Source organism: Heterodontus francisci, chromosome 1 (assembly GCF_036365525.1).
Source record: "Heterodontus francisci isolate sHetFra1 chromosome 1, sHetFra1.hap1, whole genome shotgun sequence".
Classification (NCBI taxonomy): Eukaryota; Metazoa; Chordata; class Chondrichthyes; order Heterodontiformes; family Heterodontidae; genus Heterodontus; species Heterodontus francisci.
Genome location: NC_090371.1, coordinates 268,788,035 through 268,810,934, shown reverse-complemented (window position 1 = coordinate 268,810,934; position 22,900 = coordinate 268,788,035). Strand labels below are relative to the sequence as shown.

At 41.8% G+C, this 22,900-nt stretch overlaps 1 protein-coding gene across 7 annotated transcripts in view; it reads left to right on the top strand.

Moving 5' to 3' along the window:
* Nucleotides 1-22,900, top strand: part of LOC137376263 (protein Hook homolog 3) — a 155,638-nt gene that overhangs the window by 110,771 nt on the left and 21,967 nt on the right. For all 7 annotated transcript variants that reach the window (XM_068044485.1, XM_068044464.1, XM_068044495.1 and 4 more), the window contains 4 exons: nt 1,438-1,525; nt 3,817-3,851; nt 7,594-7,676; nt 7,995-8,095. In XM_068044485.1, the coding sequence (XP_067900586.1) occupies nt 1,438-1,525; nt 3,817-3,851; nt 7,594-7,676; nt 7,995-8,095 (307 nt within the window). The remainder of the gene's footprint in view (nt 1-1,437; nt 1,526-3,816; nt 3,852-7,593; nt 7,677-7,994; nt 8,096-22,900) is intronic.

Here is a 22,900-nt window from a genome sequence, read left to right as displayed (position 1 = left end):
TGACCCCATGTCCATATGTGTGTGGCTCAGGTAGTAATCCATTTATTACCTTTAAGGTTCAGCTTATTAGAGATCTAACTGCTCAAACTTCCTCAGCAGAAGCTCTTTCCTCATTCTACCTGTGTCATTGGCTCCTACCTGGCCCACGACAACTGGATCCTCCCTCCGCCTCATGCTCCAAAGTTTTTTTCAGCCGTAAGGAGATATCCTTAACCTGGCACCAGGAAGGCAACATGGCCTTCAGGACTCTGTTGTGGCTTCAGAGAACAGTAGCTGCTTTCCGGACTATACCTTATAACTGTCCCATTCCTTTTTACTCCAAGGCAACAGGTGGTTCCTAGCTTAAGGTTGTTGTTTGATTGGGATTTAGTAGTGAATAGGTTGCAGAACTCAAAAGTTGAGCTTTACTGTGCCATAAGCAGAAGTGTTGTCCCACAAGAAAAAAATGCCAGTGCATGCTGAGCATTGGCTTCTCCACTCTGTACTGATTTGAACTAGGCACTTAACTAGTTCCAAAGGACACGCAGCTGCCAAAGGTTGCTGTTTTATTAAAGAGGAAATAAGCACAGAAGACACGCTTAGCACATTAGCCTACAAATTCACTGGTTTTACACAAGTGAAAAATGCAGTATGTCTGAAGATGTATTCTTAGTTTCATGGGTAGGCCTATTTGTGATCAGTCTAAAGCATGTGTAAAATAGGAGTAAATTGCTAGGGTGCCAGGAAATTAGAGCTCAGCCTTCAAAGAGCCAGTTCTGGCTAAAGACTGCACCCATCTCGTATGTGAGCGAGTTGCAGGTACTAACGCAGTGCTACTGGCTTCTATAAATACGGCAAGGAGTTTGAGAGCGGTGCTATAGGAGTGGAGACCCATTGTTACAGGTCTTGGTCAGAGGTCCGATTTGTTGCCTGTCACCTACAGATGCTCCTGGAAACCATTGGCCCTACGTTTTAACAGTGACTGCACTTCAAAAGTACTTCATTGGATGTAAAGTGCTTTGGGACATCCCAAGGACAGGAAAGACACTGTATAAATTAAAGTTCTTTCTTTCTTGAGTAGAAAATATGTTTCTGTGTATTCTGGGATATGGCTGCAAAAATGTAAAAAAGAAATCAAATGCTGCTTAAAATACTCCCTTCAGTCTGTTGTGTCAGGTGCATAAGAGAGACCGAGAGGTGGGGAGTACAAGGCGTGATGGAATGTAAGAGGAGTAAACAAGTTAAGACAGAAGATCAGAAACAGAAAAAGAGGATGAATTAGTGGGGGAGTAGGGAGGTTTTAAAATCCACAGGAAGCAATAGAAGGGAGATGAGGCAAAGAAGGGTGACGGCAAGAAATAACTAAAAAAAAAGCAGCAAATGACATAGGAAAGAAAGGAAATCTTTGGCAATTGTGTCTATGTATAAACGTAATTGAAACTTTTTTTTTGCTAAAAGGCTAGCCAATCAGAGGATTTTGGAAGTACAGTCTCAGGTTGAAGAACTTCAGAAGGCATTACAAGATCAGGGCTCAAGAGCAGAAGATGTGAGTGTAACTGCAGTGCCAGAAATTATATTTTATAATATTTCAAGGTAGTGCTCAACAAGCTGCACGGATTGTTTTACAACAAGTTTAACTAATTAACAGCAAGATTTCTAAATGGCTTGAAATCCTTTACCTTCGCTATTTTGTTTGTATCTCCAATTTATTTTCTCCCCTCTTTTAGAATTTGATATCATGCAACATGCCAGTTCATAAGACAGGCATTAACCTTCAACATGATTACTAAAGTTGCTATGTTGCCTATCCCACTAATAGGTTATGAGAATGACATGGAGTAACTACCTAAGTTTCCTTCCTTTTAATATCTGGTTTCCTTCCCTTTTAATATCTAGTACTTCAAACTGGCTGGGAACTGAAGCTCTGCAGGACCATGACTTGCCGCATTAGGCTGATTGCTCTCTCCAAATTGTTTTGCGACAAATATCTGACTGTTGTAAAAGGAGATTGTTCAATGATGGCAAAGAAGTAACACTAGTGCTCACTAACTAATGATACCAGTAAAGCACAGTAACTGATGATCCTACCTACTGAATCCTATACAGTTTATAGATGCATTCATTAAATACTTCCAATTTTGCAGACAAATTCTAGCAAAAGAAAATACATATTTTTAGACTGCTGTATTTATTACAGATGTAAACTATTAAAAAGAAAGTATAGTGAGTAAATCTGTAAGTGCCTGTGTCTAAAAGGTACTCTTTTATATAAATTAGTAATGAATTGTTGAGTTGCTTTTAGGAGGTAAAATACAAGTTTAATATTTTGTGGTGTAAACATCGACAACCAGTGATTGCAGTTTCCATTACGAATTTACTTCTCAATCTCAGACAATGCCAGGAAGCACAAAATCCAAACACTGAGTAATCGAGTAATTTTTGAGCCCGGGGCAAGTTTTTAAAGGAGGGATATATATCATACTAAATATGATAGAGATCCAAGGACTCGTGAAAACTTCGATACAGGAACAAAAACAAATGATGTTCCCCAAATCTTCGTAACTCAGAGTAAAGAAACTACCAGCAGATTTTTAAAGCAGATTGGGTGGAGCGGGTGAGGAGTGGGGGGGGGGGATGGGGAAGAGCATCATGGGCCCGTTGCTATGACCCCGGGGCTCCTGAACACTTACAAAAAGAACTAAATGTTGCAAAGAAGTACCAGAAGGTAAACAGCTTTTTTTAAACTGTAATACACATTTAAACTGAAGTATTGAACATACCTGTAAGCTGGAACTGTTTGAAGGAGATGCCTACATTTTGGAGAGAGCAGAGTCGAGAATCAGCCTGAGAGGATTGAGAGGAATGCTTTCAGCACCACTGGTGGAGAAATAGGTATTGTAGGCGTTAGCTAAAAGTGAGTTGCAGCTGACAGCCTCCCCATGTCTCCTGATAATACAGTTGTGCCCCTAGGGAACGCAGCTCCTAATTTGGGAATCTCTATTACAGTAATGATTTACATTCTTTCATTGAACATATTGAAATACTTTATTCTAAAGGCTAACAGACATCTATTTGCAATAGGTATTACAAAAGTAGTTTTCGACATTCTTAAACAACTTTATGAAATTAGGTGAAAGAAATAAAATTTTCCACAAGTAGATCCATGAGGCTTTTAAAAATTGTAGATTCTAAATGTTAAAAGTGACATTGGAAAAGATTAAGATTAAGCTCCTTATGTTTTTCTTTGTCTTCCGTTTGTAGTTTCAGCATTAGTCAAACGTAGATGCTGCTCCACGTAATGATCAGAAATGGCAGCCTGTACGTTTGTTTCATTTCTGTAAATGTCATTTGTGTTTTAGTGTGGAAACTGGAAGCTACTCATATGCTTGAAAACAATGTGGATATTAAGAGATATGTATGAATAAAGTTCTCCAGATCAGGAGAGATGATGGAGCTGCTACTGATATCAGCTGAGAAGACAGACAAAACATTCATGTGCCAGAAATTAAGAGGCTTAAACTTTTTGTCGTTCACCTGTTACTGAAGAGTTTCTTCTGCTGGCTGGTGTTTTTGCTTCCTACTAACATATTATCTCTGTTTCTTGGCATGGCCATCTGCTGTAGGCTATTGTGAGTATGCCTTCATTTAAGTAACATCTTATGTTGCTAACTGCCAGCATGTACTAATATCAAACAAATATTAAACCTCTGAGCTCAATTGCAATAATTGTACAGTTACATTAATAAACTGTGTTTTAATATTTTGTATACTGGATTGCATTTGGAGCTTAATTTTACCTTTTTATGATGGTATTTTGTTTTTTATATCTCTTTGCAGTCAATTCTTCTGAAAAAGAAACTGGAAGAACATTTGTAAGTACTTTTTTAAAAAACATCAAAAATACCAGTTGGCTAGGTATTCCATCACTGGCACGTAGGGTGTTAGCACCATGGTTTCTTGTGGAAATAATGTGGAATGATTATTTTCTTTCTTTCAAAATTGGATTTCACTTTTTAGTAGATTGTTAAACTTCTGTGCACAGGGTAGATTCTGTAAAGATTGCAGTCTTGCAAATTCTGAGATTAACAGTGGCGATGATTTCTTACTAATCAAGTGAAATCGAAACATCCCTAGGTATAGTCTTACCACTGGATTGTTTCAGGTCCACCTGTTGCATTCTAGCTGTGGAATGCAGAATCGTAGAGCCATAGGAATAAATAGAACTGGAAAAGACCTTTGGGATTTATCTGTTTGCTCCTACAGTTCAAAAGATTCAACACTATGTCCCTTATATTGCAAACATTCTGATATCGATTTCTGAAAGCATTCTGCATACTTGTGATCAGAACCTGCATTTTTTTAACTGTCTTCTGCACTGATTTGGCATAACGCAGATCTCCTGTCAATGCATAAGTTGGAAAATTTCAAACTACTTTCATGCACACTAACAGTGAGCAAGTTAGAAAATTTATGGAACCATGGTATGGACAAAACACTACAGAACCCAATAATCTATCTATATATAATCTATTTGTAATAAAAATCTTTTCTCTTCACATTTCCTGTCTACAGAATCTTACTTCTTCTTACATTTCTTATCACACTTTTGTCAAGTTTGAAATTCCTATATTCATATCTGTATAACATTAAAAAGCTTAAGTCTGTACATAATTCCTGTCTGCAGAATTTTACATACTGTTTTCATGTTTTTATTACATTTTAATGTCAAAAGCAACTATTTAATCAAATAGGATAAAATAACAGATTTCACTTTTGTATAATTAAATGTATCTACCGTAAAGGTCTGCTCAGGTTCGCAAAAAAAAAAACCCGACCCAAGCCTGACCCGGCCCGAGTCCTTCCATTTTTTCCTGTGCCCAACCAGACCCAACCATCAGTTAACTGACCTTCTGTTTTTCACTTTGTTGCTGATCTGCACAAGCTTAAAATAACTGTAACAAAACCACCTTTCTAGTCCAAAAATTAAATTAACAGTAGAGCCACTTATCTGTGATAGAGCATGTCCGACCCAAGCCCGAATGCCAGACCCGAAAGTGCAACGTTGTTGGGACCTGTCTGGTTCGGGTCGGGTAGCAGGCCTTTAATCTACCGAATTGTGTTTGTCCTTTAATACCTAAAGATTTTATTGGAGAGAGAAAACAGGGAAATACAGACCTGTTAGCCTTACATCAGTTGTTGGGAAAATGCTGGAATCTATTCTCAAGGACGTGATAAATGGACACTTGGATAATAATGATCTGATTGGGCTTGGTCAACATGGATTTATGAATGGAAAATCATGTTTGACGAACCTGGTGGAGTCTTTTGAGGACGTTACTAACAGAATTGATAAAGGAGAGTCAGTGGACGTGTTATACTTGGATTTTCAGAAGGCTTTTGACAAAGTCCCTCACAGGAGGTTGGTTAGCAAAATTAAAGCACATGGGATAGGAGGTAATATACTGGCATGGATTAAGGATTGGTTAACAGGCAGAAAACAGAGAGTTGGAATAAATGGGTCATTCTTGCTTTGGCAGGCTGTGACTATTGGGGTACCGCAGGGATAAGTGCTTGGGCCCCAGCTGTTCACAAAATATATCAATGATTTGTATTTGGGGACCAAATGTAATATTTCCAAGTTTGCAGATGACACAAAACTAGGTGGGAATGAGTGTTGTGAGGAAGACACAAAGCGACTTCAAAGGGATTTGGACAGACTTAGTGAGTGGGCAAGAACGTGGCAGATGGCATATAATGTGGAAAATGTGAGGTTATCCACTTTGGTAGGAGGAACAGATATGCAGAGTATTTATTAAATGGTAAGAGATTAGAAAGTGTAGATGTACAAACGGACCTGGGTGTCCTTGTCAATAAGTCACTGAAAGCTAACATGCAGGTTCAGCAAGCAATTAAGAAAGCTAATGGTATGTTCGCCATTATTGCAAGAGGATTTGAGTACAGGAGTAGTAAAGTCTTGCTTCAGTTGTATAGAACCTTGGTTTGACTGCACCTGGAGTACTGTCTGCAGTTCTGATCCCCTTACCTTAGGAAGGATATTATTGCCATAGAGGGAGTGCAACTTGTTCTCGGGATGGCGGGACTGTCCTATGAAGAGAGATTGGGGAAACCGGGCCTGTATTCTCTCGAGTTTTGAAGAATGAGAGGTGATTTCATTGAAACCTACAAAATAAGGGACAGACAGGGTAGATGCAGCTAAGATGTTTCCCCCGGTTGGGGAGTCTAGAACCAAGGGATGCAACTTTAAAATAAGGGGGAAGCCACTTAGGACAGAGATAAGAAATTTCTTTACTCACAGGGTTGAGAATCTTTGGAATTCTCTACCCCAGAGATCTGTGGAAGCTCAGTCATTGAGTATGTTTAAAGCAGAGATTGACAGATTTCTAAATACAAATGACATAAGGGGATATGAGGATAATGTTTGAAATAAGCATTGAAGTGGAAGATCAGCCATGATCGTATTGAATGGTGGGGCAGGCTCGATGGGCTGAATGGTCTACTCCTGCTCCTATGTTCAGCTTCTCCTGAAAGCCTGGACTTGAAGTTTTTCCCAAAGCTATTACACAGAACTGATTTTTTTACTGTGTGTTTTGAGCATGTGTAGTGTATCTAATTTCTCAGAATGCATTAATATGATTAAGTACGCTGTAATGACGGAATATCTTCAGCTTCCAGCAGTTTCTATCCAGTTGTTTTTCAAAATTATTTGAGGAAAATTAGAGGACAAATTTCAGAAGCATTATGCAAGTAATATTTATATAATGAGTTTTCAAAACCAAATCTGTGCATGTGAGAGGAAAAAAATTGACTACAGATTATATACTTGTAACTTTTGTGCTCTGTAAATTTCAGAAGGGAGTTAAGCCTGGGAGTCTGCTTTCATGCTAATATTTTTTTTTCCTTTTTAAAACTGTGTTTTGAAAACCAACTAATTGTTTCTTCTATGTTTTGTTGACAGTTAGAAATTGTTAATTCCTGTAATTGCTTACACCTATGAGACAGAGAAAATCACATAGAAGGAGTATCTTTGACCTTTTATTTAGAAAAAAAGATAATTTTGAAAGCCAGCAAAGTCTGAGGGAAACATAGGAAGGGAGTGCAAGAAGGGGAGCAGAGAAAGGAAACCTATTGAGTTGAGGGGCTCCTGTGACTTCACCATCCACCTTTTGGGCAAAGTAAGTGGGAGTGATAGGGAAAGTTAGGGTGACCTGAAGGAGAAGGAAGGAATACAGGACTTGAGTAGGTAGGTTAAAAGGGGAGAAGGTAGGGGGAATGAGAAAGTGATATAAAATGCATGCACATGTTTTTATTACATTACATTACAAACAGCTGTCCTGCAGTCATGCTCATGGTGAGTCAGCAGATATAATGAAGTGAGAGAGGACACAGATGTGACACTTGCAGGGAAGTATGTGCTATAATCAACATCTCTAGTACATTAATATTTTTCCACATTTCAAAAATCTGGTGTCTATTTACAAATAAGCTCATAAAATTGCTTGATTTTCAAAAGTTCACAAAGCTTATTGCAATATATTTTAAAATGGAAGTAATTGACTTTTCAATTTCTGAGTAGTATTATGTCGAATGTTTCAGGGAGAAGCTGCACGAAGCTCACACTGAGCTACAGAAGAAACGAGCTTACATTGATGACTTGGAACCAAAATACAATAACAGCTGTAAGTCTTTTTTAATTTGTTAATAAATTCACACATTAATAATTTTAACCATTTATCCTTGCTAACTTTATCAAAGCAATATCTTTTGGGAAATGTATACATGCCTGGACTCAAGCATTTTGTTGTGATACCTGTTTATCACATAGCATACTCGTAATCTTATATTCATCTGTCTGTGCTGTTTCAGTACTGATAATCCAGCTGTGCAGTTTTTATTTATTGGCATTGACAAGTAGCTTCTTTTTGAAAACTGCTGTAATTTTGCAATGATGTAAACTAATTAAGATAATTCAATTGCTTTCCTTCTGCCTCATACAGCTCAAAAGATTGAAGAGCTTCAAGAGGCCCTGAGAAAGAAAGATGAAGATATGAAACAAATGGAGGACCGATACAAAAAGTACCTAGAAAAAGCTAAGAGTGTGAGTGCAATCTCTCTCAATTTTCTTGTAGTGTCTGTTATCGGGCTGCCTGAAATCAGTACTTAAGCATTTAAAAATCATTGTTATTACAATGTTAGTTGTTGATTAAAAGTTTGTTTTGCACACAGGAATTAAAATAAGTTGTAGTTTAGCTGTGAATCAGTATTAAAAGACATGAGTTAGCATCAGTTATGTTGAAGCGATAGATTTAGTTTCTCCATAACATTAAACTCATAGAATGTTACAGGCCATTTGGCCTGCTAATTCATACTGTGGTATTTATCTTCATATGAACCATTTTGTCTAATCCTACTCTCCTGCTTACTCCCATACCATTTATTATTTCTCATTCAAATAACTAGCTAATTTCATTTTAAAAAAATGATCAGCTCTGCTTCAGGAATGATCTGTAGCAGAGAATGTCACATTCAAACCAGTCTCTGAAGTTTTTCTAATATTCCTTTTAACTATTTTTGCAATCAAATTTGTACTTCGTTATCCCCACATTGACCAGTGGAAACAATTAGTCATTGCTTACCATAATCCTTAATCATTTTAGAAGTACTCTATCCAGATCACTGCTCAACTTTCTTGCCTCTAATGAAAAAAGCCCTTGCTTCTCGAGTGTGTCTCTCCATTATTAATTGGCTAGAGTTTTGGTACTGGGCAAACAACCAGGGGTCCTGAGTTTATATCCCAACATGGCAGTTTTGTGAATTAAAATTTAGTTAAACCTGGTAATTTGTAGGCGAGAACTGGAAACAAAAACTGATCATGAAAGCTGTCAGATTGCTGTAAAAACCCAATTGGTTTAATAATGTCCTTTAGGGAAGGGAACCTCCCAACCTTATCCTGTCTGGCCTACACCTGACTGGTATTGTGTAGGACAGGCTAAGTAGGGGTTGCAGGTGATTTCTGTCCCACATTTAGTAATTGACTCCTAATGCTCTCAACTTGTCAAGACAGGAAAAGATGGGCATTTGATGCACTTTCACTCATTCGCAATCCTCATCACAGTTTTATACAACCTTAATTTACTGTTATCAGGAAATACTGATAATTGTTTCCTACATCCAGATCATTTATGTATGTTGTAAATAAGAGCAGACTGCTAGGGAACATTACTCATTCTTCCATTTGGAGAAACTTCCTTTTATCCCTACCCTTTGCATTCTACTGTCCAGCTATCTCTATCAATTTGGCCACATCTTTGTCATAAGTTTCTTATGATTTCTTCACATTCTCTTTATGTGGGTGACACTGGCAAGGCTGCATTAATTGTCCATCCCTAGTTGTTTGTCTGTCTTGTAACTTTGCAGACCTTGTGGTGACAGTGTTTTCACAGTGTTGGAAATTCCACAGTATTTATCCATCAAGTGTATCCCAAGTCAGGTTAGTGCTTGACTTGGAAGAAAACCTTGAGATCATGGTGTTCCTATGACATTGATGCTCTTGTAATTCTAAATAGCACAAGTCATGGGGAGGAAGATGCTGCTGAAGCAAACTTTGTAGGTTGCTAGAGTGCATCATGTAGATAGTACTTCTGCAGCTACAGTGTGCCAGTGATGGAGGGGTTGGATATTGCATGCCAGTCAACAAAATTGCTCTAATATGCTGTTGTGCTTCTTGAGTGTTGCAGCTGCATCCATCCAAACAAGTTGTGAGTATTCCATCATACTCCTGACTTCAGCCTAGTAGATGGTAGAGTGGCTTTTTGAAGAGTTAGAAGGTGAGCCACTCATTGCAGAGTACCCAGCCCCTGCCCGACTATTGTCGTCTTCTTCTTTGGCCTCCTTGTCTCGAGAGACAATGGGTAAGCGCCTGGAGGTGGTTAGTGGTTTGTGAAGCAATGCCTGGAATGGCTATAAAGGCCAATTCTAGAGTGACAGACTCTTCCACAGGTGCTGCAGATAAAGTTGGTTGTCGAGGCCTTTACACAGTTGGCTCTCCCCTTGCGCTTCTGTCTTTTTTTCCTGTCAACTGCTAAGTCTCTTCGACACGCCACACTTCAGCCCCGCCTTTATGGCTGCCCACCAGCTCTGGCGATCACTGGCAACTGACTCCCACGACTTGTGGTCAATGTCACAGACTTCATGTCACGTTTGCAGACGTCTTTAAAGCGGAGACATGGACGGCCGGTGGGTCTGATACCAGTAACGAGCTCGCTGTACAATGTGTCCTTGGGGATCCTGCCATCTTCCATGCGGCTCACATGGCCAAGCCATCTCAAGCGCCCATGGCTCAGTTGGGTGTATATGCTGGGGATGTTGGCCGCCTCGAGGGCTTCTGTGTTGGAGATACGGTCCTGCCACCTGATGCCAAGGATTCTCTGGAGGCAGCGAAGATGGAATGAATTGAGACGTCGCTCTTGGCTGACATACGTTGTCCAGGCCTTGCTGCCGTAGAGCAAGGTACTGAGGATGCAGGCTTGATACACTTGGACTTTTGTGTTCCGTGTCAGTGCGCCATTTTCCCACACTCTCTTGGCCAGTCTGGACATAGCAGTGGAAGCCTTTCCCATGCGCTTGTTGATTTCTGCATCGAGAGACAGGTTACTGGTGGTAGTTGAGCCTAGGTAGATGAACTCTTGAACCACTTCCAGAGCGTGGTCGCCGATATTGATGGATAGAGCATTTCTGACATCCTGTCCCATGATGTTCGCTTTCTTGAGGCTGATGGTTAGGCCAAATTTGTTGCAGGCAGCCGCAAACCTGTCGATGAGTCTCTGCAGACACTCTTCAGCGTGAGTTATTAATGTAGCATCGTCAGCAAAGAGGAGTTCCCTGATGAGGACTTTCCATACTTTGGTCTTCGCTCTTAGACGAGCAAGGTTGAACAACCTGCCACCTTTTTTTTAGATTAGATTAGATTAGAGATACAGCACTGAAACAGGCCCTTCGGCCCACCGAGTCTGTGCCGAACATCAACCACCCATTTATACTAATCCTACACTAATCCCATATTCCTACCAAACATCCCCACCTGTCCCTATATTTCCCTACCACCTACCTATACTAGTGACAATTTATAATGGCCAATTTACCTATCAACCTGCAAGTCTTTTGGCTTGTGGGAGGAAACCGGAGCACCCGGAGAAAACCCACGCAGACACAGGGAGAACTTGCAAACTCCACACAGGCAGTACCCGGAATCGAACCCGGGTCCCTGGAGCTGTGAGGCTGCGGTGCTAACCACTGCGCCACTGTGCCGCCACCTGATCTTGTGTGGAGGAAGATTCCTTCTTCTGAAGACTTGAACGCATGTGAGAGCAGCAGGGAGAAGAAGATCCCAAACAGTGTAGGCGCGAGAACACAGCCCTGTTTCATGCCACTCAGGATGGGAAAGGGGTCTGATGAGGCACCGCTATGCTGAATTGTGCCTTTCACATTGTCATGGAATGAGGTGATGATACTTAGTAGCTTTGGTGGACATCCGATCTTTTCTAGTAGTCTGAAGAGACCACGTCTGCTGACGAGGTCAAAGGCTTTGGTGAGATCAATGAAAGCAACATTGAGGGGCATCTGTTGTTCACGGCATTTCTCCGGTAGCTGGCGAAGGGAGAACAGCATGTCACTATTGTAGCCACTAATAAAATCGCTGGCCCAGTTAAGCTTCTGGTTACTGGTGACCACCCTGAGATTATGACGGTATGGACTCAACAGTAGTGGTGACATTAAAATTTGGGGTAGATGGGCTTTTTCTTGTATGATATAGTCATTTTGTGGTACTTGGGGCAAGAACATTAACTGCCACTTGTCAGCGCAAGCTCCTGCTATAGGCTGACAGGGGCTGCTTATTAAAGGAGCTGAACACTGAGTAGTCAGTGAACAGTTTCATTCCTGACCTTCGGATGGAAGGAAGGTAATTGATGAAGCAGCTGAAGATAGTGACCCCTCATGACCCCTAGCGAATCTCCTCTTAATCCTCTCTCCTCCAAGGAGGACAGCTGCAGCTTCTCCAATCTAGCCACGTAACAAGTTCCTCATCCCTGGAACCATTCTCATGAATCTTTTCTGCACCCTCGCTAATACCTTCACATCTTACGTCAAGTGTGGCGTCCAGATCTGGACACAATACTCCAGTTGAGGCCGAACCAGTCTGTTATACAGGTTGATCATAACCTCCTTGCTTTTGTACTCTATGCCCTTACTTATAAAGCCCAGGATCATGTATGCTTTAACTGCTTTTTCAATCTGCCTTGCCATCTTCAACGACTTGTGCACATATACCCCCTGGTCCCTCTGCTCCTGCACCCCTTTTAGAATTGTACTCTTTACTTTATATTGCCTCTCCATTCTTCCTGTCAAATGAATCGCTTCATACTTCTGCATTAAATTTCATCTGCCACTTGTCCGCCCATTCCACCCGCTTGTCTATGTCCTCTTGAAGTTTTTCACTATTCTCCTCACAGTTTATAACTCTTCCAAGTTTTGTGTAACTGCAAATTTTGAATTGTGCCCTGCACACCAAAGTCCAGGTCTTTAATATATATCAGGAAAATCAGGGTTCCTAACACTGACCCCTCAGGAACCCCACTGTATACCTCCCTCCAGTTCAAAAAACAACCACTACTGCTTCCTATCACTCAGCCAATTTCATATCCATACTGCTACTGTCCCATTTATTCCATGGGCTCTATCTTTGCCAACAAGCCTGCTATGTAGCACTTTATTAAATGCCTTTTGGAAGTCCATGTGCACCACATCAACTTATATCCCCATGGTTAGCTTTCATATTATTAGCCTTAATTTTGTTGTATGAATGCCTTTAATTTAATTTCAATCCCTGTATTTATGCACAGGATTGTATTCTTTGATTTTATTTCCCCCCACCCATTGATAAGGATATATTTACTTGGATGGATGCAGCTGCAACACTCAAGAAGTACAACAGCATATTAGAGCAGTTTTGTTGACTGGCACGCAATATCCAACCCCTGTATCACTGGCACACTATAGCTGCAGAAGTACTATCTACAGGATGCACTCTAACAACCTACCAAGCTTGCTTCAGCAGCACCTTCTTCCCCATGACTTGTGCTATTTAGAAGTACAAGCATCAATGTCACGGGAATCTTTGCATCTCATATTTGAAGATTTCCTATTGCTGATCCATCGACCTATTGGCTAACCTTTTACTCTGCGTTGATCTTTTCTTATATTGATTCTAATTCGGTTGCGGTTGCTATTTCTCAATAGCCTGTTGCCCCTGATCAAACCAAATAATTGTTCTTTTGTTGCACTACAAGCATACTGATCGAGGAACCAGTCTTGGATTCATCCTAAACTGCATTCCCCACTTTGACCACATCTTTATTCCAGTCTATTTTGGGGTGGTTAAAATCACCTAGTTGCCCTATTGTTTTTGCATAGCTCTCTGAGTTGGCTGTAGATCTCCCCCTCTGACTCTTCATCACTGATGACCTGCAATGTATATCCAGAATTGGAGAATTTCCCTTCCTGTTTCTTAGATCTGTCTGCATGGATGTGTTCTTAACACAACCCTATTCTACATCCTTATATTTTAGCACTGTGATAAACTCTTCTGTTAACACTCTACCCCTTTTTTCCTTCTCCATCTCCCAAAAATATTATAACCAGGAATATTAAGTGTCTGATCATAGCTGAACATATGCCGTATCTTTTGCAACTACTATTCCTGTATGGCTATTACTGTTTTGACTCTACAATTTCATTTCAATTGTATCGGCTGTGGCTTAGTGTTACCACTCTCGCGTTTTGAGTCAAACCCCACTTCACTAATTGAGCACATAATCTGAGATGGCACTTCGGTGCAATGCTGCAATACCTTTTCTCTCGGCTATCTGTGTCCTGAGGTGTGTCACGCTACATGGTTGATAGCATTCTAGAAAGACTGATGATGAAACACCTCATTCTCTGATGATCCATTTGATGCTCAAGCACGGAAACCTTTTGCTAGAGGCCTTAATTTTTCAATGCTTAGCACAAATGTGCTTCACAAATGTACTAAGGATCCATGATGGCCCACTTATTTTCCATATACATCACAAGCGTTTCTTAGACTGTCATAGGGTTGTACAGTACAGAAACAGGCCCTTCGGCCCACCGTGTCCGTGCCGGCCATCAAGCCTATCTATTCTAATCCCATTTTCCAGCACTTGGCCCGTAGCCTTGTATGCTGTGGCATTTTAAGTGCTCATTTAAATACTTCTTGAATGTTGTGAGGGTTCCTGCCTCTACCACCCCATCATGCAGTGTGTTCCAGATTCCAACCACCCTCTGGGTGAAAATTTTTTTCTTCAAATACCCGCTAAACCTCCTGCCCCTTACTTTAAATCTATGCCCCCTGGTTATTGACACTTCCGCGAAGGGAAAAAATTTCTTCCTAGCTACCCTATCTGTGCCCCTCATAATTTTGTATCCTTCAATCAGGGACCTCCTCGGCCTTCTCTGCTCTAAAGAAAACAACCCTAGCCTATCCAGTCTCTTCATAGCTGAAATGCTCCAGCCCAGACAACATCCTGGTGAATCTCCTCTGTCCAGTGCAATCTCATCCTTCCTATAGTGTGGTGACCAAAACTGTACACAGTACTCCAGCTGTGGCCTAACCAGCGTTTTATATACAGCTCCATCATAACTTTTCTGCTCCTATATTCTATGCCTTTTCTAATAAAGGCAAGTATCCCATATGCCTTCCTAACCACCTTATCTACCTGTGCTGCTGTCTTCAGTGATCTATGGATAAGTACACCAAGGTCCCTCTGACCCTCTGTACTTCCTAAGGTCCTACCATCCATTTTATATTCCCTTGCCTTGTTAGTCCTCCCAAAATGCATTACCTCACACTTCTCAGGATTAAATTCCATTTGTCACTGCTCTGCCCATCTTACCAGCCCATCTATATCGTCCCGTAATCTAAGGCAATCCCCCTCACTATTTACGACACCACCAATTTTCATGTCATCTGCAAATTTACTGATCATGCCACCCATATTCACATCTAAATCATTAATGTACACTGCAAACAGCAAGGGTTCCAGCACCAATCCCTGTGGTACACCACTGGTCACAGGCTTCCACTCGCAAAATCAACCCTCGTTCATCGCCCTCTGCCTCCTGCCACTAAGCCAATTTTGGATCCAATTTGCCAGATTGCTCTGGATCCCATGGGCTCTTACCTTCTTGACCAATCTCCCATGCGAGACCTTATCAAAAGGCTTACTGAAGTCCATGTAGACTACATCAACTGCTTTACCCTCATCTAGTCACCACCTCGAAAAATTCACTCAAATTTGTTAGATACGATCAGCCCTGACAAAGCCATGCTGACTATCCTTGATTAATCCCTGCCCCTACAAGTGGAGATTAATCCTGTCCCTCAGAATTTTTTCCAATAGTTTTCCCTACCACTGATAGACTCACTGGCCTGTAATTGCTTGGTTTATCCCTACTACCCTTCTTGAATAATGGTACCACATTCACTGTCCTCTGGCACTTCTCCTGTGTCCAGAGAGGATTTGAAAATTTGTGTCAGAGTCCCTGCAATCTCCTCCCTTGCCTGACATAGCCTGGGATACATCTCATCTGGACCTGGGGATTTATCCACTTTAAAGCCTGCTAAAACCGCTCAAGCCTCCTCCTTTTCAATGCTAATTTGTTCGAGTATATCACAATCCCCCTCCCTGATCTCTACACCTACATCGTCCTTCTCCATAATGAACATAGATGAAAAGTAATCATTTAAAACCTCACCTATGTCCTCCAGCTCCACACACAGATTGCCACTTTGGTCTGTAATGGGCCCTACTCTTTCCTTGGTTATCCTCTTGCCCTTAATATACTGATAAAACGCCTTGAGATTTACCTTTATCTTGCCTGCCAGTGTTTTTTCATGCCCCCTGTTGGCTCTCCTAATTATTTTTTTAAGTACTTTACTTTAAAAAAACAGGACCTCTAGGGTTGTAATCTCGGGATTACTCCCTGTGCCACGTGCCAGTGAGGCGAGAAATAGAAAGATAGTGCAGCAAAACACGTGGCTGAACAGCTGGTGTAGAAGGGAGGGTTTCAGATATCTGGACCATTGGGATCTCTTCAGGGACAGATGGGACCTCTACAAGAAGGACGGGTTGTATCTAAACTGGAGGGGCACAAATATCCTGGCTGCGAGGTTTGCTAGTGTCACTCAGGAGGGTTTAAACTAGTGTGGCAGGGGGGTGGGGACCAGAGCAGTAGGACAGCAAGTGAAATAAATGAAGGGGAACTAGTAAATAAGGCCAGTAAGACTAAGAGGAAGAGCAGGCAGGGAGATGTTGCGGAGAACAGTGGGACTGGTGGTCTGAAGTGCGTTTGTTTCAATGCAAGAAGTATAACAGGTAAGGCAGATGAACTTAGAGCTTGGATTAGTACTTGGAACTATGATGTTGTTGCTATTACAGACACTTGGTTGAGGGAAGGACAGGATTGGCAGCTAAATGTTCCAGGATTTAGAAGCTTCAGGCGGGATAGAGGGGGATGTAAAAAGGGTGGGTGAGTTGCATTACTGGTTAAGGAGAATATCACAGCTGTACTGCGGGAGGACACCTCGGAGGGGTCATGCAGCGAGGCAATATGGGTGGAGCTCAGGAATAGGAAGGATGCAGTCACGATGTTGGGGGTTTACTACAGGCCGCCCAACAGCCAGCGGGAGGTAGAGGAGCAGATATGTAGACAGATTTTGGAAAGATGTAAAGGTAACAGGGTTGTAGTTGTGGGTGATTTTAACTTCCCGATATTGACTGGGACTCACTTAGTGCTAGGGGCTTGGATGGGGCAGAATTTGTAAGGAGCATCCAGGAGGGCTTCGAGAAACAATATGTAGATAGTCCAACTAGGGATGGGGCCGTACTGGACCTGGTATTGGGGAATGAGCCCGGCCAAGTGGTTGAAGTTTCAGTAGGGGAGCATTTCGGGAACAGTGACCATAATTCCATAAGTTTTAAGGTACGTGGATAAGGATAAGAGTAGTCCTCGGGTGAAGGTGCTAAATTGGGGGAAGGCTAATTATAACAATATTGGGCAGGAACTGAAGAATTTAGATTGGGGGCGGCTGTTTGAGGGTAAATCAACATCTGACATGTGGGAGTCTTTCAAACGTCAGTTGATTAGAATCCAGGACCAGCATGTTCCTGTGAGGAAGAAGGATAAGTTTGGCAAATTTCGGGAATCTTGGATAATGCGGGATATTGTGGGCCTCGTCAAAAAGAGAAAGGAAACATTCGTAAGGGCTGGAAGGCTAGGAACAGACAAAACCAGGGAAAGGGTTGGCCCACTCAAGGACAGAGAAGGGAATCTATGTGTGGAGCCAGAGGAAATGGGCGAGGTACTAAATGAGTACTTTGCATCAGTATTCACCAAGGAGAAGGACTTGATGGATGATGAGCCTAGGCAAGGGAGTGTAGATAGTCTCAGTCATCTCATTATCAAAAAGGAGGAGGTGTTGGGTGTCTTGCAAAGCATTAAGGTAGGTAAGTCCCCAGGGGCTGATGGGATCTACCCCAGAATACTGAGGGAGGCAAGGGAAGAAATTGCTGGGGCCTTGACAGAAATCTTTGCATCCTCATTGGCTACAGGTGAGGTCCCAGAGGACTGGAGAATAGCCAATGTTGTTCCTTTGTTTAAGAAGGGTAGCAAGGCTAATCCAGGAAATTATAGACCGGTGAGCCTTACGTCAGTGGTAGGGAAATTATTAGAGAGGATTCTTCGGGACAGGATTTACTCCCATTTGGAAACAAATGGACTTATTAGTGAGAGGCAGCATGGTTTTGTGAAGGGGAGGTCGTGTCTCACTATTTTGATTGAGTTTTTTGAGGAAGTGACAAAGATGATTGATGAAGGAAGGGCAGTGGATGTTATCTATATGGACTTCAGTAAAGCCTTTGACAAGGTCCCTCATGGCAGACTGATACAAAAGGTGAAGTCACATGGGATCAGAGGGGAGCTGGCAAGATGGATTCAGAACTGGCTCAGTCATAGAAGACAGAGGGTAGCAGTGGAAGGGTGTTTTTCTGAATGGAGGGATGTGACTAGTGGTGTCCCGCAGGGATCAGTGCTGGGACCTTTGCTGTTTGTAGTATATATAAACGATTTGGAGGAAAATGTAGCTGGTCTGATTAGTAAGTTTGCGGACGAAACAAAGGTTGGTGGAGTTGCGGACAGTGATGAGGATTGTCAGAGGATACAGCAGGATATAGATCGGTTGGAAACCTGGGCGGAGAAATGGCAGATGGAGTTTAATTCGGACAAATGTGAGGTAATGCATTTTGGAAGGTCTAATGCAGGTGGGAAGTGTACAGTAAATGGCAGAACCCTTAGGAGTATTGACAGGCAGAGAGATCTGGGCGTACAGGTCCACAGGTCACTGAAAGTGGCAACGCAGGTGGATAAGGTAGTCAAGAAGGCATACGGCATGCTTGCCTTCATCGGTCAGGGCATAGAGTATAAAAATTGGCGAGTCATGCTGCAGCTGTACAGAACTTTATTTAGGCCACACTTAGAATATTGCGTGCAATTCTGGTCGGCATACTACCAGAAGGACGTGTGGAGGCTTTGGAGAGGGTACAGAAGAGGTTTACCAGGATGTTGCCTGGTCTGGAGGGCATTAGCTATGAGGAGAGGTTGGAAAAACTCGGATTGTTTTCACTGGAACGACGGAGGTGGAGGGGCGACATGATGGAGGTTTACAAAGCTATAAGTGGCATGGACAGAGTGGATAGTCAGAAGCTTTTTCCCAGGGTGGAAGAGTCAGTTACTAGGGGACGTAGGTTTAAGGTGAGAGGGGCAAAGTTTAGAGGGGATGTGCGAGGCAAGTTCTTTACACAGGGTGGGTGAGTGCCTGGAACGTGTTGCCGGGGGAGGTGGTGGAAGCAGGTACCATAGAGACGTTTAAGAGGCATCTTGACAAATACATGAATTGGATGGGAATAGAGGGATATGGGCCCCGGAAGTGCAGAAGGTTTTAGTTTAGGCAGGCATCAAGATCGGCGCAGGCTTGGAGCGCGGAATGGCCTGTTCCTGTGCTGTACTGTTCTTTGTCATCTCTCTCTGGTCGATCTAAGAATGGTTATAACATTAGCCTGAATTTTCCCTAGCTCAAACTCTTAAGAATCAAACTCTGCTTACTTCACATAAGTACTATCTGAGGCATGGAGCGATGAGGAAGTGTTGGCTCACAAAGAGTGAAAGCATGACTTTTGGTAGGCTGCACAAGCATCTTTGGAAGCAAAGCAGCATCAAGGTTGCCACTAAATTGCAAGCGGTTCTTCTAAGCAATTTCCTGTAAGGATGCAAAATATGGGCACTTTGCAGCTGGCACATTCAACAGCTGGAAAGGTTTCACCAAAGACATCTCTGCACCTTACTTCATAATGGATGACGGGACAGGATCACTACCAATGAAGTACTGGAACATGTTGACAGGGCCATCATTGAGGCTGTGATAATCAATGCTCAGGTCTGTTGAATGGACATGTTGGTCAGATGGCTACCAAAGCAGGTGTTTTATGGAAAATTGCTAGATGCCCAAAGAAAGCAGGGTGGACAACAAAGGTGCTGCGAAGACGCACTGAAGATTTGCTTGAAGCAATGTAACGTCATTGATTCTGGGGAAGCCCACGTTCAAGACCAGCAGAAATGGTGTGCTGAAGTGACAAAAGGAGTGAAGCGTTTTGAGGCGCAACAGTGTGCCAATGTGGAGGCAAGACACAAGAGATGGAAGGATTGGCAAAGGCAGTGGGATCAACAGAAGAAACTGCCAGGAAAATGGTTATGTAAGGCATGTGGTAGAAAATATGCAATCCAATGTGAGACAAACTGTCATCAATACACCAGTCTACTATGAACTTATGCTCTCTTGATTGTTGGCACTGCCATCCTTGAATATGGTCCTTTTCCTGAAGTATTTCTTAAAGTTTTCAGTTTTTTTCTTTCATGGGATGTGAGCTTCGCTGCATTGCCAGCATTTTTTAACCTGCAGCCGAGAATAAGAGTCCAGAAGGCTGTGTTGCCTGCCCAGTGCCAGGGTGCGAGACATCTGCTCAGGGCTAGAGAGTAACTTGCAGTGGGAGAGGGATGATCCAGTGATCGTGGTCCACGTAGGTACCGACGACATAGATAAGAGTAAAAAAGAGGTTCTGCATAGGGAGTATGAGGAGCTAGGCACTAAGTTTAAAAAGCAGAACCTCAAAGGTAATAATCTCTAGATTATTAACTGAGCCACATGCAAATTGGCATCGGGTAAATAAGATTAGAGAGATGAATATGTGGCTCAAAGACTGGTGTGGGAGAAGTGGATTCTGGTTGCTGGCCACTAGTACCAGTACTAGGGAAAGTGGGGGTTGTACCGTTGGGATGAACTTTACCTGAGCTGTGCTGGGACCAGTGTTGTAGTGAGTCCTATAACTAGGGAAGTGGAAAGGGCATTAAACTAAATAGAAGGGGAAAGTGATCATGTAGGCGAAGATTGAGTAAATTAAATGGAAATGACAAGGCAATAAATCAAGGTAGCAATAAAGGTAATGATGATCAGAGTATGGCAGGAAGGGACAGTGATTGTAAACTTAAGTGTGTGCCAGCTGATCGGGCCAGAGTTTACAAAACCAGCAAAAAGAAATCTAAGGGCTCTGCAGTGAATGCCCGCAGCATTCGTAAAAGAACAGATGAATTGTCAGCTCAAATAGAAATTCATATGGATGATCTGATGGCATTACAGAGATGTGATTACAAGGACAAGAAGTCTGGGACCCTACTATCCAAGGGTATATGACATTCAGGGAGGGCAGAAAGTTGGGAAAAGGTGGTGGTGTAACTCTGTTAATTAAAGAGGGCATTAGTACTCGAGTGAGAGATGACCTTAGTTCTAAAGGTCAAGACGTAGAATCAGTTTGGGTGGAACTAAGAGAGAGAAAACATTGGTCGGAGTTGTTTATAGGCCACCAAACAGCAGTGGTAATGTAAATCACTGTATAAATCATGAAATTAGAGGTGTGTGTAACAAGGGTAATACACTATAATCATGGGGGATTTCGATCTACTTATAGATGGGGTAAACTTTATTAGTACTAATGTTGTAGAGGATGAATTCTTGGAATATATGTTGAGGAACCAACTAGGGAACGGGCTATTTTAGATCTAGTATTGTGCAATAAAAAGGGCTAATTAATACTCTTGCTGTAAAGGAGCCTTTAGGAAAAGGTGACCATAATACGATAGAATTTTATATTAAGTTTGAAAGTGATGTAGTTCAATCAGAAACTAGGGTCTTAAATCTAAGCAAAGGAAATTGTGAAGGTAAGGGGGCAAATTGGCTATGATCGATTGGGAAACTACATTAAAAGGTATGATGGTAGACGGGCAATGGCTAATGTTTAAAGAACTAATAGATAGTTTACAACAAAAATACATTCCTTTAAAGCAAAAAAACTGAGCTAACGAAAAAGGGGCGCATAAAGTTGCTTAAAAAAAAAAGGTAAGCCTGTGGATTGGGAGCATTTCAGAATTCTGCAAAGGAGGGCCAAGAAAAAAAATTAAGAAAGGGAAAATAGAACATGAGAGTAAACTGGCGAGAAACATAAAAATGGACTGTAAAAGATTCTATAGATATGTAAAAAGGAAAAGATTAGCAAATACAAATGTGGGTCCATTACAAGAAAGCCAGGAAAATTTGCAGTGGGGAATAAGGAAATGGCAGGGAAACTAAAAAGATACTTCATGTCAGTCTTCACGGAGGAAAATACGAAAAACCTCCGAGAAATAATGGAGAATCAAGGGAATAGTGTAAACGAGGAACTGCAAGATATTAATAAGAGTAAAAAAAAAAGGTATTCGAGAAATTAATGGGGCTTAAAGTAAATAAATCCCCTGGACCTGATGATCTCCATCCCAGAGTGTTGAATGAGGTGGCTGTAGAGATAGTAGATGCATTAGTGTTCGTCTTTCAAAATTCTATAGACTCTGGAATGGTTCCTGCAGATTGGAAGGTAGCGAATGTAAGCCCACTATTTAAGAAAGGAGGGAAAGAGAAAACAGGGAACTCCAGACCTGTTAGCCTAATATCAGTAGTAAGGAAAATATTAGAATCTATTATAAAGGATGTGATAACAGGACACTTAGAAAATAATGGTAGGATTGGGCAGAGTCAACATGGATTTATGAAAGGGAAATCATGTTTAACGAACCTGCTGGAGTTTTCAAGGATGTAACTTGCAGAGTAGATAAGGAGGAACCGGTGGAAGTGGTATATTTAGATTTTCAGAAAGCTTTTTATAAGGTCCCACACAAGAGGTTAGTAAACAAAATTAGAGCACATGGGATTGGGGGTGGATATACTGGCATGGATTGAGAACTCCTTAACAGACAGAAAATTGAGTAAGAATAAATGGGTCATTTTCAGGTTGGCAGGCTGTGACTAGTGCGGTACCACAAGGATCAGTGCTTGGGCCCCAGTTATTCACAATCTATATCAATGATTTGAATGTGCGGATTAAATGTGATATTTCTGAGTTTGCAGGTGACGCAAAACTCGGAAGTGTGAATTGTGAGTAGGATGCAAAGACGCTTCAAGGGGACTTGGAGAGGCTAAGTGAGTGGGCAAAAATTTAGCAGATGGAATACAATTTGGAGAAATGTGAGGTTATCCACTTTGGTAGGAAAAACACAAATGCAGAGTATTTCTTAAATGGTGAGAGGCTGGGAAGTGTTGAATTTCAAAGGGACTAGGGTGTCCTTGTACATGAGTCACTGAAAGCTAACTTGCAGGTACAGCAAGCAATTAAGGCAAATGGTATGTTAG